The sequence below is a fragment of the Coturnix japonica genome, chromosome 5 (genome assembly GCF_001577835.2).
Source record: "Coturnix japonica isolate 7356 chromosome 5, Coturnix japonica 2.1, whole genome shotgun sequence".
NCBI lineage: Eukaryota > Metazoa > Chordata > Aves > Galliformes > Phasianidae > Coturnix > Coturnix japonica.
This window is the reverse complement of record NC_029520.1, coordinates 44,954,171-44,974,081: the sequence shown is the minus strand read 5'-3', so window position 1 is coordinate 44,974,081 and position 19,911 is coordinate 44,954,171. Positions and strand designations below refer to the sequence as shown.

At 35.2% G+C, this 19,911-nt stretch overlaps 1 protein-coding gene across 3 annotated transcripts in view; it reads right to left on the bottom strand.

Moving 5' to 3' along the window:
* PPP2R5C (protein phosphatase 2 regulatory subunit B'gamma) overlaps positions 1-19,911 on the bottom strand; it is a 61,756-nt gene that overhangs the window by 3,165 nt on the left and 38,680 nt on the right. For all 3 annotated transcript variants that reach the window (XM_015865421.2, XM_015865423.1, XM_015865422.1), the window contains 12 exons: positions 17,721-17,920; positions 13,984-14,094; positions 13,289-13,381; positions 13,061-13,191; positions 11,801-11,860; positions 10,734-10,842; positions 10,533-10,586; positions 8,399-8,569; positions 7,798-7,925; positions 6,151-6,252; positions 4,106-4,178; positions 1,747-1,863 (listed from right to left, as the gene is read on the bottom strand). In XM_015865421.2, coding sequence (XP_015720907.1) covers positions 1,747-1,863; positions 4,106-4,178; positions 6,151-6,252; positions 7,798-7,925; positions 8,399-8,569; positions 10,533-10,586; positions 10,734-10,842; positions 11,801-11,860; positions 13,061-13,191; positions 13,289-13,381; positions 13,984-14,094; positions 17,721-17,920 — 1,349 coding nt within the window. The remainder of the gene's footprint in view (positions 1-1,746; positions 1,864-4,105; positions 4,179-6,150; positions 6,253-7,797; positions 7,926-8,398; positions 8,570-10,532; positions 10,587-10,733; positions 10,843-11,800; positions 11,861-13,060; positions 13,192-13,288; positions 13,382-13,983; positions 14,095-17,720; positions 17,921-19,911) is intronic.

The following is a 19,911-nucleotide window of genomic DNA, read 5'->3' as shown; positions in this document are numbered from 1 at the left end:
AAAACTCCAGAAACTCTAACAAACTAGAGCTACCAGCAATCATAGCGTTACTATCTTGACAGCCACTTGATCATAACTTCTCTTAAAGTCAAACTCTGACCTCTCTTCCCTCTTTACCATCTTTCATTTTGCTTTACCACTTTCACTAATGCTGTATCAAAATCAAATAGTATTGACTGTGTATTTTTCAACTACATAGTGGTATTTTCTTGCAGTCCTCCCCATGTCCTTCTCATCTATCCCCATCTGGCTGTTAATATTTATTCTTTTCCTTTAAGTTATACTCAGTCTATGAATGAACACAAGGTCCATAATTCCTTTCTGCATATATTCTTTTCATTCTCTTGTCCCCAGCTCCTCTTACCAATCTGTTACAATTCTTATATATTTTGAGCTCAGTTAGGACTGCACTGAAATTTCTTACTCTTTACAATTTCTCTTCAGCCACACAGCTGCAATCTGCAAATGGCATCATCTCAGACATCCCTCAGTTGCAGTGAATGCTATAATTCTTTCCTGATAAATCTGACATGCTAGATTGTAGATGATTGTTAAAGAACACTCAAACAGTCCTCAACAACTCCAAAACTTAGTTTATTTTACCATTTTTTTTTCTATTAGCTTTTACTGCAAACCACTTCAGAAATGAGTGTTTACAAGCTAGCTATCACAGAGTCTAACTCATCAGAGTATAACTTAAGTGTTGGTTTGTTGTTTTTTTTTAACATCACCCTACTGAATCCAAAATTACATATTTCTTAGAATAGATAAAATATAGCACTGCAGAGTAATTGTAAGTGTTTAATGGAATTTTAAGTAATAAAGGAGATAAAGTCCATGTTATGTTTTCTTAAATCTCTTGTTTGATATTTTCATTCAAATTAACAGAATTTATCTCTGATCTCAGTCACTCACCTTGAGATCACTGCTCTGATCTTAAACTTTGCTGCACTCAGAAGTACTCAGACTATTGATATTTTACCATATAACCGAGTGATACTGTAGTGCTTGCTCCCTGTCACCCCATCACCTTCCATTAGCACCCAGTTCAAACAGCTCTCCAAAGCTCTAGTTTTAATGCTGGGACTCTGCTTCCATTAAAGTCAGTTAGAAAAATACCTGAAGATCGCTAAGTGTTAGCTAAAGACAAAAGACTAGAAAGGCCTTGAATCTCTTTGCCTTTTAAATGGAACATTAACAAATGGTGGACAGAGAAGGACGGCCTATGTGCCTGGGCAAGAAAATTCGCATGGTGGACATGCCACAAGTTTTGTCAAAACACTGTAGTAGCTTTAGCCAAAAAAGAAGGTTCCGAATAACAGATAAAAGAAATATAAAATAGTGAGATTCTAGTGCTTATAAATTCTCTGTATTAAAAGACAAAACTGTTACACACTAAAGATTTATACATTTTTAATTCTCCTTAGGGCAAAAGCATTGTTTCTGTCATGATGCAGCTAATTTCTAAGTGGAAAGATAATGAAATCTTTGTAGAAGATCTCAAGAGGTTTTAATCAGATCCCCAGGCATTTGCAATTCAACTCCATACTCCTTGCTGCTCTATTATCACTTTAAAGTAGCAGCTCTAATGAAGTTTATTATTGACATGACAATATAAAATATAGCTCCAGTTTATATCTGGAACTAACTAAAAAAAGAATTCACAATTAAGAGCAACTACCAGATTTACCATTTGTTAATTCAATTTGTAAAGGGTACTTTATTATTATCTTCACATAACCTTACCTGACAAGCCTCTTCTTTCACTGTCTTTTTCAGCATCTGCAAATCTTCAATTAAAGGCCCATCTGTTTCCATTGCAACTGGACTGTTCTGCAAGCTCGTGTCACTATATGTTGGGTACTAATAAAATGCAAAGTGTTAAAATAATCATTCCGAGTAGCAGTAACTAAATACTAAGAGAGATTTAGAGCACCTTAATGCTGTAATTATTGGGGATTAGCATAAATATCTTATGCTTCCAGGTACCAAGGAATACGTTTTCTCCCAAGTGTACACGAAAGATGGCAAAAATGAAAAATTACACTTTATCTGAGTCTCAATTTTAAAGCATACTCATATTTTGTCAGTTTCTGGGAACTGAAGACTTCTTAATACGCTGTCTGGTGATTTCTGTCTAGTGATTTATGGACAGCATGGCAACACAAACAATGATTTTTATTGCTGGTATAATTTTGTATTTATAAAGAAATGCACAGTTTAAAAAAATTAAGTTACTATAGATGAAAAAGCTTCAAAGTTAAGTACTTACACAAGGCAGAAAAGCTTAATAAAGCAGCCATACAAGTGTACAAGTGCTTTGGGAATTAAAGAGATTATGTGAAAACACTCATAGTACCTAAAACTTGCTGTTCAGTAATCTCAATAGTTTAACCATAGGTTAAGTTTGATTTTAATTCCAACGAGGTTTAAGCTGTCTTTAAATAAAAAAACTTGTTTATAAGCATACTTTCTCATCTATTTTTCCTTATAAAAATTTTAGTATTTAACTGTACCAGTAATGTAATACATATAAGATGATTAAAAAAAAAAAATAATCTAATCAGCAAGGGCTGTAATGATCAAGATCTAAAATTTTCAAGTGCATTGTTATGCAAAGTCAGGGAATAGCTCTGAACAAGTACTGTTAGTAATTAGACAAATTAAGGAAGTGTTAACAAATTTTAGGGTGGAAGAGGGAATTGCTAAAATCAGTTTTATATGGTGCTAGAAGCATCCAGAACTTGTGTCAATTCTTCATTCAGTGAAGCTCTCAGCGTTCAAATTAACCATATTTAAAGTTACTTGTCATTATTAGCTCTCTTCAAGTATGCTATGCAGAACATATGGTATATGGGTTGTGCTACCCAGTTTCAGAAAGTACACTGAATTACAAAAATTGTGAAAACTAGCAATTTTATACTTCAGAACTGTAGATTTTACTACTGCAAGCCTATTCATTTATTTAGTTAGACAGGCAAAGTTCACCATGTATGACAGCAAATGACCATCTACATCAAGCACTCTTCAACCAAGTCTTTTGTATGACATTAGAGAATGGTGTATCAGTGAAAGACAATCACTACTTTCATGCACATGGCTCTTCTAAGACTCACTTGACTCTTCCACTGTTAGGCATAATGTTTGATTTTTAACATTTTTGATTTGAGCAGTTTAGTAACTGTACCCTGAGAATTGCTGTAAAGGAAAAAACATCTATGAAATTCCTCCTCCTTAGGAAAAATATGATCCCATACTTGGTTTTAGAACACCAATGAGATCGTAAAGTGTCCTGCTTCCTTTTATCATTGTTCACTCTTCTACCACTGAAGCTAAGCTGCTGCAAAGGCAGAGTCCTGCCTACAGCAGCAAATCAGCATGATTGAGATAAGGGAAAATGACCTTTCAGAAAATGAATGAATAAATAAAAAGATTAGCTGCATTCCCCAAGAAATGAGAGAGTGGGTGAGGGGAAATTCAGGCTGAACCATCGCCTTCTCCCATGATTTCCAGATAAGCACTCTAAAGGAAATTTTCTTTATCAATATTTTAATTATGTCAGCTCACAAATGCTTGACAGGACGCTTCCTTTTTAGTAAGACTCTGATGTGCACATTCACCAGGAGACTAATCCACAGCAAATATGAGAACAAATGCAGTAGACAAGAATGTACACTTTTAGTTTAATCCATTGGACACAGACGAAATCTGAGCAGTCATAACTCACAGTTTGCAGAAAGATCTCTTTTGTAATATATTATTTGCAAAACAGCTTTCAAAGAGACACCAATTATGGCATCTATGTTTTCCATAATTTTGCACATTAACTTTTCAAACCGCAATACAGTAAATCTCCTATTATAAGAAAAGGAAAAAGTACTTCACATAGTATTTCTCAGAAACCTTTTTTTTTTTTTCTTATTAAATAACTACTTGCACAAGAGAAAGGTTACAAATTTTAAAGTACTTTTATTGCATATCTTTCATAATACAATTAATGAAATTGTTTTATTTCCACGATCAGTCAGACCTGTTTCCCCCACTGATATTTAACAAAACTGAAGCATTAGAACATGAGCATCTTATGTTAATCTTTTCTAAATACCTGGGGATTTGATTTGGCTAGATTTTCTATTTTAACCCATGCTTCTTCCCGTTCCTTCAATTTTAGCTTCTCTCTGAAAAAAAAATTTCAAAGCAAAAAATGGCAAAAGCAGCTTGGTGAATCCTGTATCACAACCTGTGTATTCTCCTTAACATTAAAAGAAAAATCACTAGAAGAATAAATTGTCTGGCAATACCCATTTCAGCTTACCACCCAAAAAATCCACTTCATGTTGGTGCTACAATTTGCATTGTATCAATACCTCATGATCCCAAAGCAACATTAAAAAGAAAAAACCAAACCCAACCCTCCCATGTTAGCAACCAGCTAACATGAGCTAGTCTCTGCTAACTGTACAATGCTAGAAGGATTATAACTCAAAGGGAAAAAATAATTGAACTATGTTATATGGAGTCCTACTGTCATCTCGGTGGCTTGGGTTATAGTTTAAACAAGAGAAAAAAACCCAGAGATATTTTAAACTGTACACAAATAGACACATTTATAAAACAAAACCCAGAAAGAATCAAAAAGCACAATAAATCATTCAATGCAGTCACAAGAAACAACACTTCAGAAGTAAGGTTTCTTTCTGTATACTTGATGTTTTTCAAATTTAAGTAACTGGTTTACCCTACTCTAATAAATTGCTTCATGCACAGACTAGAACAAACTCTTTGAAAGGCGGCAGAGCTGAAAAAGGGTTTTTAAGATCAACAGTGCTTAAAAGAAATACTTTCGGGCTTTACGGGGTAGCTAATCCTGGCTTAAAACCCAGAAATTATAATTCAAGCCTACACACAACTTGCCTGCAGCTCTTCACTAAGTTAAGCTTGAGAGAGGAGTAGAATTCACACTCCATCTAAATTTACTCTATTGTGGTAAAGAATTCTGTTTTGTTCTGATGTCACCCATAGCATTCTGCCTGCCTTAGTTCACTCTCAAAAGAAATGCCACAAAACAACCCCACCCAATAATAACAAACTCAAAACAAACAGAAGAAAAGGAGAAATGATTGATTTCTGATTTAATAAAAGGACTACTACTCATTTGCTATAAGGGAAAACAGATTTACACAGCCTTTGTTCTTTTAAAAAATATTCACATTTTTGTCCATATTAAAAAAAAAAAAAAGTAATACTACAAGTTCATCACTTCTACTTGAATTATAATAAGCAGCCCCAAAATTTAAGATTATTTATGTTAGAAATCTATATTCCTTTCAGAATATCGTTTTAATATGGGTTCAGAATTAGAAACATTATCTGGGGGAATTCTTAATCACATAGGAATTAAAAATCAAATTCAAATCCAGATATTTTTAATACCTGCTTCTTAATCATGCTCCCAGTTTGTAAAGTAAGCCCCAAATGATTCACACATTTGATTTCTATTTCCAATCTGTTAAATCATTTTGAGATCCAGAGGAACAGCAGGTTTATGAGATGTAAATTTACGAGTACAAAATATAGCTTCATTTTTGGGCATTTACCAGAAAAATTCTAGCTTCTAATTGCCTGCCCTGTGCAGGATGACATTACAGTCATCACAATTCTTCTGGCAAATAGCGCATTGTAACAGAGTAACAACTTTAGGTTGGATAATTTCTAGAAAAACCTGTACATGTTCATGTACAACGCAATGTCAAAAATACTGGAAAAATGTTTTGGGAAGGATCGAGTGATAACATGAGAAAATAACATTGTGTAAATACAGCATGCAAAAAATAAACACAGGATGTCAACTGAACTCTTCAGCAGATCATTTACAGCAGGCTCCATGATTAGCAGTGCCCTTTTCCAAAAACTAGCTTTAAGGAAGAAGGTGATATGCAGCAGTATTAGGCCAAAGACTATAGGAAGCACCCCATTCTGAAGATTTTACAGTTCACATGTAATGAAAAGTTTTACCAAGTTTATTTTGAGACTGTTGTACCGTAATTAAGTGGGTACAACTTCCCAGTAGAGACACGGCAGCTTTTCAGAGCTAAAGCACTCTGAACAAATTATTCAAGAACAGACAGACACACTGACACGAAAACTTACTTCAGTTTTTCTGCTTTAAATTGCTGTGTGCAGTCATCGAACAGTTTTTGGTTCATCTCCATGAAGAGTTTCAGAGCATTGTATATCAAGCCATGTATTGTCCTATAAGTAAAACTTCTGGTTGAAACTCAGAGTACTTTAAACTTTGAAATCTATTTTTTCTGGTCAACAGAAGCCAATAGCCTACATAACTGGAAAATTACACCATTTCAGAACAAATGGAAACAATGCTAGTTAATGGAAGGTTCAGTTTATCCTCCAAAGTTCTAACACAATATTAAAGTTAACATTTTACTTACTCTATAGTACTACTTGTCATGTATACTTTTCATGAACTTCATTTTTTAGTACTGTGGATACCAAGAGGCCTAGGTTTGAAGTGCACTTGCTGACCTTAACCAGACTCAAGTTGTTAAAGAAAATGCAAGACAGTGTTACAGTTTTTGAAATAAGAAACCTACTGGCAACAGAGTGATTATAAGGAGCCTAGAGAAGATGGTATTCAGATTGGGAACTGCCACACAGCAACAGCACTTAGTTTAATACAATTATGCCAGGCCTCTTTAGACAAGTGTTAGAAAAGTGATGTGGAAAACAACGACAAAAATTTTCCTTATGAAGCACTTATTTTTACAGAGCATTTTACAATTTCTAGTGAGTAATCTAGTGTTGATCATTAAAAGCAAACAGCACGCAATCAGTTAAGTGACTACTTTGTAACACAAGTGAGTTGCCAGTGAAAGCGCAGTTGTATTGGGTAGCACCACTTCTGCTCAGAACAAAATGAACACATGGCCTTGAAAGCCAGAAAAATCATATGGATTACTCTATGCAGTTGTATCACTGAACCAAAATTTCACTTCTTAATACATTATTTGTTACTGCTTACATCGAGCGATACTTATCAATCACTAACATCACTTTATCTGCCTTTCTTTTCCTGTATTTAGAGGTAGATTCAGTATGTGCTCTCAGCTAACTCATTGCCAGACCGCAGTTCATGGCCAGCACTAGACTGTGGATACTTTCATCATCCCAGCAGTTGTGCCATAGCAGAAACAAAGAGGCCCTTTACAATGGAACAGCTGCAGAAAGAAGCTGACCAGGACTGTCCTCATGTGTAAGTACTATGTTATTGCAGGGGGAAAAAAGTGAAAACAGTCTATGGAGAAAGAAAACAGTAAACAAAGGGGGGGAAAAAAAAAAAACCAAGAAAAGGAAAGGAAACAAAATGACCCAATCTAAAACATATTCCACTAGAATTCAGATTAAATGCAAATGAGCAAAGAGGCTAGAGATTGAAAAATCAAGTTTCTCTTCAGAAGTACCCAGATTAGAGATTAATGACAAATTATTCTCACGTTAATAAAAATGCCATGGATTACACATACTAAAATATAGTTATTTGTTTAATGGAAGAAAGACTCCATTCTCTTCATTTCTTGCTTACAATTTTTGCTTATATTGGTTATAATGTTCATAATTAACATTGTGATAACAGTAATCTTCTCTTTACTCTGCAACCCTGATGACATTGAATAAAGAGCTAAACACATTTAATACTATTCAAAGAGAGGATTCTGAGCTATTTTCAGGCTAAACTAGAAAAAAAAAAAGCAAAATTTTGTTTGTACAAATGTTTCTTACTTGTTCCAATGTGTCTTTGAATTCCGGTATAAGGATGGAAACATGATGGGTAAAATCTTTGCTGCATTATCACTAATTAAACTCATAATATACTCATTATTCCAGTAGTACAATGCGCGCTCTGCAACCTAAGATGACACAGGAAAAAGGAACACTTCATCAAACAATCTCTTAAAAAGCAAGTATTTGGCAAAAACAAGTGACACGTAAGAAAAACTGCAAACAAGATTTGGATTTTTAAAGCATGAACTAGAAGCTACTCATGGAACTAATGGAGAGAGGAAAACTGCTTTTTCCTCAACAAGGAAATGATTCAAACCATTCAAGCAGTCCAAGAAATGCTCTCCCCTGTAAGTCTATCAGTAGAACTCAATTTCAAGAAGTGAAATACAAGCGCTAAAGGGTAATATTTTTAAGTGAATCATCTAAGATAAACTCTAGTACTGCACTCTTGAAAAGAGACAGTAAGGCTAACATTCGGACCCCCCAGTTTTGCCATAGATGCAAAGGCTTTCTTTAACAACTGAAGTTAAGCATGGTGAATAATAGCAAATTGCTTTTCAAAAATCCTCATTGCATTGTGCATTTTGTATGTACAGACCTGAAAGTGTGGACTGGACACACACTTGGCCAACTGTCTGAAAAGAGGCTCCATAACTTTCACAAATTCAGATGGCTCAATCACATCCAGGATCTCTTCCAGCTCATTTAAAAACATGACTTCTTTTGGACTGTGAGTCTTTGGCCAGTATTTCAGCAGTGCCATTACAACCTGTAGAAGCAAAAAGAACAAGATTCTCATAATCAAAAAGTCTTGTACTAACTTATCTCTCATTAACAAGTCTGAACAAGGCTGAACAGAAAAAAAGCCCTCAAATGTTTGTCCCACATAACAGCAATGATGAGATATGGTTCAGTGACACATAAATAACTGCTACTATGGCTACAGAACATTTTCTCAGAAGAAAGTTTTACATTAAATATCTGTTTAAAAATAATTAGAAAACTGAAGAAAGAACCTGACATACGTCTCAATATGATAACCAACTCAAAGGGCAGATTTGCAGCTACGTGATGGGGAAAAATATCTGCCACTTAAGTGACAATAGCTCAACCTCTTATTTCTTGAAGGTGTTCTTCAAGTCTCAAGTAATGAAGTTCAATCATATTTTAAGCAAAGACTTACCATAAATACTCAAACTGGCAGGTGACTGACTATTCCAGGTATACTGCTGTTAAATTTTATTTGACTGTATTACTGTAATTAGGCCTTAACTTGCTCCATGATTAAATTACTTACCCAGCTCATTTAAGTAGTTTTTTGCCTAGCAAATCATGAACCCTCAAACAAGTTGGGGAAGAGGAACAAAGAAAAACAATTAAGAGATCCATAAAATATGATATAGAAAAGGAAACAGTCTATTAGATGGCTCAACTTAAAAACAAAACTACATTCTTTTAAGAAGAAGCTTTTATATGGTTTTGATGCAGTTTAAACACTGAGAGGATGGCTACTGGATTGTTGCAAACACCAAACTTTCTCGTTTAGAAAAAAGGAACATGCTTATTTTCTGAAATAGATGGAATTCTTAAATAATAAATCTGGACTCTTATAAACTACAAGAAACATTCTACTTCAATGAAGTGATAACTCAGTGAGAAATCAATGTATGTTCCTTATACGTATCATATAAATGCCAATGTAGACACTCTGTCCTTAACAAAGCCTTGGGAAATATATGCAGATTTTATTTAATAAGATTTTTAAAAAATAAATCTCTTAACAATTTGCATATAAAAAAACCGTGTTTCTCAACCAGAATTTCTGAAGAGGAACCCAGCACATGCATCACACATTAAGAGATTAAAAGAACGATGTAAGCATTATGTACTGATTTGGGATTAAAAAAAAGGAAGTAAACTCAGATGATTGTTCAAATTTGTCCTAGCAAACATGTAGCACCATAACTGATGCCTGAAAGAAAGCTAACAACTCAAGACCGCACACAACGTGAATAACAGAGTGACCAGAATTTCATAACTAAAACATTAAAAGCTTCAAGCAGAAGAAAGTTCTTGCTCAGTCACACACTGCTTGATGAATCATGCTTACAATGGAAACAAGTTTAACTCAGTAAGGTGCACTTTTGTTAGAAGCAATCATTCACTAATCACTGCTTAGCAATTAAATGTGTTGGATTAGTGATGCAAAACACTATATTCAATTTTGGACAATCAAAAGTATTCATCTAGGTATGCAGCTATGTGCAGCCAGACAAAAGTCTGGTTTTGTTTATGTTCCAAAGTTAGTATCTGATTCAAAAGGAGAACAGGATCTGACTCAAAAGTCTTGCATCAGTATGTAGCTATGCGTGCCAAAAATCGGTGTGCCAGCGCAATATCAGCCTCACAACAGAGCACAGTTCAGGCACGTAAATATCTGACTGAACTGCTTTTGTGGATCAGCTGTCTTCAGGAGAGTCAGCCAGAACAAAATAAGCAGAGTAAACTCAATTTTGCTCCTAAAAGATATACCTTGAAAGGTTTATTAAATCATTTTCAACGTTGCAGAAAAATACATCCATTTGATATGTCAAAATGGTTAAACATTTGACTCTTCCTAATAAAAATAATTACATATCAATACTTCATTCTCCAAGCCTCCTTAAACAGTCCACTGATAAAAAAGGATGTTAGTATCCCCCAAATAAATAATAAATGCAAAATGAACTTACTGGTTCTGTAAGCGTGCTGTCTTTCTCTAAAAACTGAACTACACAGTACGCCAGCTAAAATCAAAGAAAAGATTTGATTAACACTTCTTGTGAGATGGAACACACTGAAATTGGTGAAGAAGTACTTCTAATTTTGGAGGCGGCCATCATAGCAGACCTCTGTACTTCTTGTTACTAAAAGAACTGCCAAGCAAATCTTACCTGTGGATGGTAAACACTGAGTGATTTCACCTTGTGAAGTGGTAACAAAACCTTCAATAAGAATATTTTGTGCTCCTCTTTTAATGGTAAGGCAAATCCATTAATTATGCTGTCGGGAGAAAAAAAAAACAAGCCCAAGTCTTTCAGAGGTCCTAAGTTAAGCAGATAAATGAAAACATACATGGATTGCTAAAACACTTTTAGACAACCCCCCTTGGCAATCACTGCAGAAATCTGATGCTGATGTTACAGGATTATAACAGACACATATTGTTGAGAAATTAGGAGTTGTTAGAGCTGCCTTTCCTGTTACTCATAAGGAGCTCTTTGTCAACTTCTTGTATGAAACTCCTTGATGGATCACAAAAATCAATACAGAACAGCTACAGCACAGAAGTTTAATTTGGCTACCAGAAATTTGATTAGAAAAATCTAAGAAAAAATATACTACAATTTTAACAGGCAAATTTCTATTAAGTGCCATAAAACTTATAACATTTATATAAAAACCCCTGTAAAATAAAACTGGCAATGCTTTTAAAACGTATTTCCACATACTTATATTAAAAAGCTTGCATCTCTGGATGAGAAGTCAACTGATAAAACAACCAGCTTTGAGTAGTCTAGCAGCTTCGTGTTGTACAACTTAGATTCCATGGCTGTCAGACACATCACTGAAGTTCACTTAAAGGAGATTAAAAGAAGGTTCTCCCACCCTTTCTGTGCTTACCTGCTATATATTTAGTGAAGTCAGATGAATTTTTAAACAAATTACAACTGTTACATGTAATTACTGCTGCACTGCAGCTTATCTTTAATACAAGGATACTAATGTAGAAAATGAAAATTAAATGATAAAAAAAAATTATCACATCCCAAAAATGTTGATGTGCAGTTGAAGTTTTTGCTCAGTTTCTGCACTCTTATACAAAACTTGAAGTTAAATCTCTCCAGATGCTAGGAAGCTATTTTCATCTTGTCCTGTAATCACTGGCAATCCCCAGCTGAATATCTAATGTCTCCTTTAAAGATCAAGACAGTTTAATTGGACAAAATCTACAACTTACCTTCCCAGTATTTCCAGTAATTCTGCTATGCCATTGTGATGTTCTGTTTCATAAATAAACCTAAAAAAATGAAAAGTTTCACTCAGTTTCTGGTGAACAGAGAAATACACCTACCACAGATGATCATCTAACATGGCAGGTAGCCTTGACCTCTCAGGTTTTAGTCACTCAGCAGAGAATAAACCTTGTGGAGTCCATGAAAACAGTTAAGCAGTCTTGGTAACTATTCTAAACCTAGTGGCACTTTGTGTTCTTGATGGCTCTGTTCTCTACAAGATATGCACGCTCTGTAAGCACATTAAGTTGCCTTCAACCTTCACGCTTGCTTTTTTCACTCACATTTAACAACAGTGCACGCATTTCAGCTTTTTTTAAACAATCATACATACTCTGTGTCATTTCAATAATGCAAAACACAGCAAACAATGCTTTTAATATTAAAATAACAGAACATCTGGCACAATCAAATGCCATGACTCAACCTTCTACAGCACATGCAAGCACAAAGTGTTCGAACAGTTACTACTTATGGAACTAAAAAGCTGTTTGGTATTAGGCTCCTGTGCACACAAAAGGCTCAATAATAAGCAGAAGTAATCACATCTTCATAAATTTTCTTCTGAAAGAACACTGTAATTTACTATACAATTATCTTTCTTATGGGCTTCTCAATTGCTTAAGCATAAACTTGTCAAGAAAGTTCTACGCACAACTTCAGGTATTTTGAAAATAATGTTTTTTTTCCCCACTTACTAGAAAGTATTATTAATTTCACTTAGTAGAAAATTATTTTCCATTTGCAAACTTCTCATAGACCAACACACTAACAAGCTGCTTTTAATTAACTGCTTTCACCAACCAAGAATGAAACATCTTAGGTCTGAGGAAAGAAAAGGCAGTAAATATGCTCCTTTAGTCAAATTCTCTGTCATTCCATTTGGGTTGCTATTTCTACATTACAAAGAACTACATTTTATTCAAGTGCTATTACAGCTATGACTACTACTACACAATAAGAAAAAAGTCTCAGATAAAAATATTAAACCACACATCAAATACATAATTCAAATATTGGCTGCCAAATTTATGCTGCGTGCAAGGCTACTTCAATTCAAATCTCTCAGGTTAGCATCAAGTTCCATTAGATGCAGTAGTATTAGGTACGAAGTTACTAAGAATTAAATATGATTCAAGATACTGTTAGCAGTCTTTAGCTGTTTATCTGACCAAAGGCCCCACAAGAAAAAGACAGTGACATACCTATAAAATATATTATTAATTTGTTTTCGGATGTAAGCTCTCAGGCCTAAGAATTTCCCATATATTCTGTGAAGAGTTGTTTTAAGAAAATCTCTTTCCCGGGGATCTTCACTGTCAAAGAGCTCTAAAAGCTGCAAGGAGGGAAAAGAAAAGATTTACTTTACTGAATCTAATGCACTGCAAGAGAACGTATATAGAACTTGAATTTAAAAGTTATTTTGACCTTACCTGTAATACAAACTTCTGATCAATATATTTCTTAGCTATATTAGGTTGGAAATCTGGAGATTCTAAAAACCTTAAGAAAAATTCATAAACAAGCTGAAAAAAAAGTCCAATGAAAAAATATCATTAGTCTTATAAACAAAACAAAACATTTTATGACCAGCATATTACCAAAATTCCCAATTAGTTGCCCAGAATTGTCGTTTGTATTTGTATAGAACTCATTTATTCACATAACATACAATAAAAGCTTTGCTCCCAATGCAGCATGTTTTTACTTAGTATAAGAAGCTGATGTTCTTTAAATTACATTGAAATTCTACTGAGCTCCACTGCACACGTGACATAATCTAATATTCAGCTTACCCAGAAGTGTTCTAAAAACTGTGTTCTATGTTTGTCACAGTACCTCTCAAAGCAAGAACTGAGTCAGATCAAAGTATTTAGTGTCAAACTGAAGCTCATCTAAAATCACAGCAGTTACATCCATACAACAAGAAACAGCAAACCTTCAGCCTCTAAAACACTGACATCCAGTGAAAAGATTATCAGTGTAAATTCAAGATTTATTTAAAATATTGTAGAGAGATTAGTTGATATAAGGAGACAGACAGAACCTGTATGATTTTGAATCAATAAAGAATGGATCTAATGTGAAAATTCTGTTAGATTATGACATCCCACACTTCATTGAGTACCTGCAGGTGAGGCCATGCAGCTTCTAAAGTTGGTTCATCTTCCTCTGGATCAAATTCTGCTCCAGTTGGATTGGAAGATGGTGGTAACGTTCGAAACATATTAACTGCAAACTGAAATCACACGGTCTTTTAAGAACTTTGAAGTGAATGATTAAAAAAAGAATTCAAAGATGATTTTGACTGAGAAGTCTTAACACAGCCTACTTAGTTAATATCTTCAGGCATATGCAAACTATATAACTCAGTAACTTAGAGAAAAATGAAGTACATTTAATTTTCTTTGAAGACTTTAAACTCAGAGAACACTTTTCCACGTAGTACTCTTTAAAGTACAAACTTATTGGCAAGGCATCTTTGTCTCATTGCGCACAAACACATATAAACACACTCATTTTAAACACTCAAGCAAATATTTATAAAAGGTTTAGACAAGTATATTTATATATACACCTGAAAAGAATTTGCAGCCTTCAAAAGCAGAAGTCAGAGCCAGAGACACAAAGCAAAGATTCCATGACATTGTTATGTAAATTATTACCAGTTTCATTTCACACCGCAGGCATATGGGATGTGGAAATACCTCAAAACCAAATTCTGACCTTCCTCTCCTAGTGGCACTTCCCTTAACCCACACCCATCTAACCGGGCAGCTCAGTATCCTCAAGAAAGCGGAGCAGACTACAAGGATTTCTCAAGGTGTGTGTGCACACAGATATACACCATTTTTGTGCTTCCAAGTGCTCGTCTAGATGCACACTTGTAACGTGTGAATCACAGCAGGGATCAGAAGACTGACAGTTACTTATCCTAACTTTTACTGAGCAAGTTGGAGGGAACAGGTTTCTGTGCATGCCAGTAAGAAAATCAGAAAGAGTCTTCATCTGTAAATATAAAGACAGCTACGGCTGTCAGTACTGGAAGAGACTCATTCCTCAGATCCACTTGTAATGCAGACTAAGAAGGGCAGTTGTAAGACACCTAAATTGATGAGTAAACAGAAAAACACAATCTATTTATCGGTCTATTAGTACGTGTATCCAAGAAAGTCTTTCTTATTCTATTTTATTGCTTGCTTACTTGGTATCAAACCAGCACCAGTCTCAACTAACTTCTGAATATACAGATCAACTCAAACTATGGTCCTAAACCACCTCTAGTGCTTCAGGCTGATCCTTTGATACAGATGCCTCAGTATTCTGAGCAGCCTGAACACACTGCAGGAATTGCCAAAATAAAAAGTTGTTTCTACCTTTTCACAACTACTGAGTGTATCAGGCTGCATTCAGAAACTCTTTAAGGCTATTCCTACTTAAAGCACTGCACAGCGCTCTGCTTTAAAACTCACAAATTAAATCACTTTGTTCATTATAGAAATACTAAGATATTTTAAAATAAACTTGGGTAGACACTTGTTCACAATGAGAATGTAAGCTATGCTGAAAGGAGGACTATGACATATCCACAAGATGATTTACCACATCAGCTGCAGCTGGCTGCATAGAACATGAGCACACGGCATACATACACTCCATTCTAAATGTGTACCACAAATATCAGAAAAGATTACTTATATACTGTTACTGATATTTGATGGTTGCAACACTTTGTGTTTATTTATATTCTAGTTACAAGTCTACCCAAGTATTACACTTAAATTCCACTCTTCACAGCATATTATCCGTCTGTAATCGTCAAATTTTCAGATGATAAGGGAGCCAAATGCACATCTTTATCCTCTTCTCAGTGTGTTATAAGGTGGTCTTCTTTAACTTTTCTTTTCTTTTTAAATAATATCAAAGTTTATTTAACCATCATTTGAAGACGATCCAGAAGTTCTGGCAAATCAAGCTAGATGTGTTTAAATATGTTGTTTTCCAGAGGAATCTACTCCACCTATCTGTGGTGGGACTCCGGGAAAAGCAGCAGGCAGGCATGCTTCCCTGTTCCCATTATGACTGCTAATCATTTATCAGCTCCATTCACAGTTTAGAATAATGCTGTAACATTATCTACTAACTGGTATATGTAAGCACTGTTCTGCCTTCTCACATCTGACAGATGGCAGAGCAGACAGTGGGAGGCAGTATCAAACTGCACAAGCTAAATCTGCAAGAATTACATCATATTCCCATGAAGGAAACATCATCTTCATGCTCTGTTTTCCTCAGAGTATTCCTTCACATCAGGGATGCAGGTCTGATTTTGACTATGGCTAGCATATTAATTGCTCTTTCAGAGAAAGAAAACTGATATTTATAAAGATATTCTAAAAGCATGGATATCAATCAACTAGCAACCTCCAACCTGCCTTTAAAAAAGGCAGAAACTTGCAATAGCCAACTGTCTTCCAAGAAAAACTAGGGATGATGAGACTTGGAACTCCCGTTTCCTCAGACAACTTGGAACTCCAGCTTCTTCTGTTAAACAGAAGAAAAATCACAAAAAAAGAGAAGGCAAGTGTGCTGCACTTTTACAGCTTCACAGTCGCTGTTTTTCTGGTGGCCCATTTTCTGCAATGCTACAGAAAAGTTTCAAGTGAGTAGGCATTACAGAGAGAACATGGCACACATTCTTCTCTTCACTTGGACTGCTCAGAAGAAGCGAAGCCTGACGTGAACGGCTCTGAATAACAAACTCTGTAATCTGACAGCCTGCATTCTCTGTATTTTAACAAAGCCACCCAAATAGCTAAGCAGAGCCACAAATATTACACTTTTACTCCCAGTAAAATCTCTCATTCCATGCTGAGTATCAAATTAAACAAAAAAAAACCCTACCCACATAACCAGAAATAACACTTAAATTCCCCATGCTTGTAACTGAGTATGTCACCTCATTTTCAGAATATGTGAAAAGTAGCAGTGAAAACTGCTTTAACTACTGAAATGATCTGTTTATAAAACACAAATTTATTTCCTATGTAATATCAATTTAAAAAAAAATAAAAATTCAATTTTAACCAATGGTGCTGGTGTCAAGCTTCCACAAGTGATCTGAATTCTCACCTTACAAAAAATATTCTCAAATTTTCAGTTTCTTTTAAAAACCAGTCACTTTTAACTTCCCCAGTTTTTATAAACATCTAATCCAAAATACATCTATGGGAAAAAAAGGTGAGGTTTCTAGAGGTGCACAGAGCTGGGAAGGGACAGAACCAGAACAATTGACCTAAGCTGGCCAAAGAGATACTCCTCATCATACAGTATCATGTGGAACTATAAAAACTGGGGGAAACCGGCTAGGGGGCAGTAGCTGCTTGGGTACTGGCTGGACATTAGTCAGCCAGTGGAGATCAATTGCACTGTACACATACACACTCTCTTATATTTGTGCACATGCACATACATATCATTACTACTATCTTCATTATCATCACCATTATTTTATCCTTCCTTTCTGTCCTATTAATCTCAGCCCCTGAGTTCTTCTCCCTCCTCCCCCCCAATCCTCTCCTTCTTACCACAGGGAGCAGGGAATGAACATACGGCTGCATAGTGCTGAGCTGCTGCCAGGTTAAACTACAACAGTACCCAAACTTCTACCATACAAAGAAGAGAATCCAATAATGGCAAAACAAGATTTAAAAAAACACAATTTATATTACCATTTTGCTGATGTACAGATGGCAGCTGATCTTCTTTGAGGATTTCAAAGTAAGGTTTTTTAAAACACATTGACAGAGCTGAAGAAAGAACAATGAATTCAACGCAATAATCAGACTGGTTCCCATCACTTACCATATGTACTACTTCAGGGTAAATAGGTTCTGTAATCACATTGCGATTATGTGTGATATATTCTACCATTTCACTTAAAGCTGCTCGCTTTACTTCCTTCCACTTTAGGTCACTTAGTGGATCAGAAACAAAGTCAAATAGTACACAACATTGTCGTAACTTCTGGATAAAAAGCTTTTCTTGATCAGCAGGAGGAACATCTGAAAAGTGAAAATAACAGGTTATAAGTTACATTGCAGCAGACTTCACACTACTCACTTTTATTTCCCTGAGACACACAGCCACTGTGGTCACTGTGAGCAAACTTCCTGAATTTTCAAACAAATTTCAGGAATACAGTGATCCAGAATATTAACTTCATAAAATACAGAACAGTATAGAATGAGTTCAAATTGCAAAGTGATGCACGCTTGCCTTTGCTAGAAACAGGTACTGCATGGAAAGAAAACCCACATACTTAGAAACAAAATGCCTTGGGGAATTTCCCAAAGAGCTCTATTTGTGTACAAAACATTACATTGCATCCACAGAAATACTCCTTGAGTATGAAGAAATACATTGCTGGATTTTCAGTTTCACCAACAGATGAAACCAATGAGTCACTTTTTCAACTTTTTCAAATTAGATGACAGCTTTGCTAACCTCAATGATTATACGATTGATCGCCGGTCTTCTAAGATCACAATCACCAAATGCAAGTCAGGAGCTGATACACATTATAGTCAAAAAATATTCAAGGAAATAACACTGTCAGCTCTCGCCAAGTTGAATATAAGATACATTAAAAAAAAGCCATTAAGTTTTAAATCAAATTGTGTAACCAGTCGCTTTGACAATTTATCATCATTCAGGTGCGGCTGGTAACAAAAATGTATTAACTAAAGGGGATAGTAACATTTCTATTCCTCGCCTTCCTTCCAAGACTCCAGTCCCTTTCTGCCCAACTTTTTTTCCTCCCCTTCTTTTCTGGAGTATCTATGACCAGTGAAGTCATAGCCCCATGTATTTATATTTCTGATATATTTCTGTTTTATTCTGCCTGTGCCTTACTGTTTGCCTGAGTAATTAAAACAATTGATGCACGACATTACAGTTCAGTACATATAGCAAAAGTTTTGGGGAATCTGGACATTAACTTTCAATAATTAAGGAAAACTTAAGAAACTGGTGAGATGTAAAGAAAACAGTACCATATTTTGACAGCAGCAAAAATCCACATTCAATTCAAATGGTCTAATAACGACAGCAGTAAATTTAAGACAGGAATCCTGCTTAAATTGGCAGCATTAATACATTTTATGTTTTTGCATGACAACTTCTTGTTTTTAATTATTGTTGGATATGAATTGCTGAGTCATAAATAGCATGACAAAAGGCAAAATAAAACTAGAGTGCCAACTTCTGCTTATTCCAGCTGATGGCATTTCTTCTCCCGTAGCATAGCACAGAATGCAAAGACTTTCTTAAACACAAGTGAAATGAGCCCTCGTCAAACAACAGATTTCAAGTGATACTACTGAACATAAGCACACACCTAACAAACGCACATGTGAACCAATGAACTGAATGTCTGACTGCCTGATCAATGCCTGCAGATCAGCTGATCAGGTACTGCAATGAGTAGCTCTGCTTTAAACACTTGACAAGCTTATCCTTAAGACAGCAAGCTGGAGCTGTCTCTTCCTTCTCAAAGAAGTTGCTTTCAAAAGCACTTTTGCTATAATAAGCCTTTATGATGAACTGGTCTAAAATGGCATTTTTCTTTAAGCTACGTACACTAAATTGCTCTGAAGAACTTTGAAGAAACTCAAACCTCAGACAAGAAAATCTGTAGAAAAATAGCTCCAAAGAACACACAGAACAACAAAAAGTCAGGGTACGTCAGCCACTATTGGTTAAAGACTTCAGTGTTGATAAGATAGTGAAGAAGTCAAGAATTAGAATGAAGGTGATAAGAGGTCAACAACTTTCTAACAAATAAAACAGAAGCTCTGTAAAGCACAGCAAGTGACTCTGAAGTACTTTAAGCCACACAAACTGCATCTTGATACATATGTTTTTTCTTTTTTTTCTATTTAGATTAAAAACTAAATTAATGAGTATTTCCTCCTGGGAAGAGTTTATGGAGTAACCTGTACGACTTGAATTTCCAAACAAGACACAGAGTGGTTAGAGAGGTTACCTTTTCCAA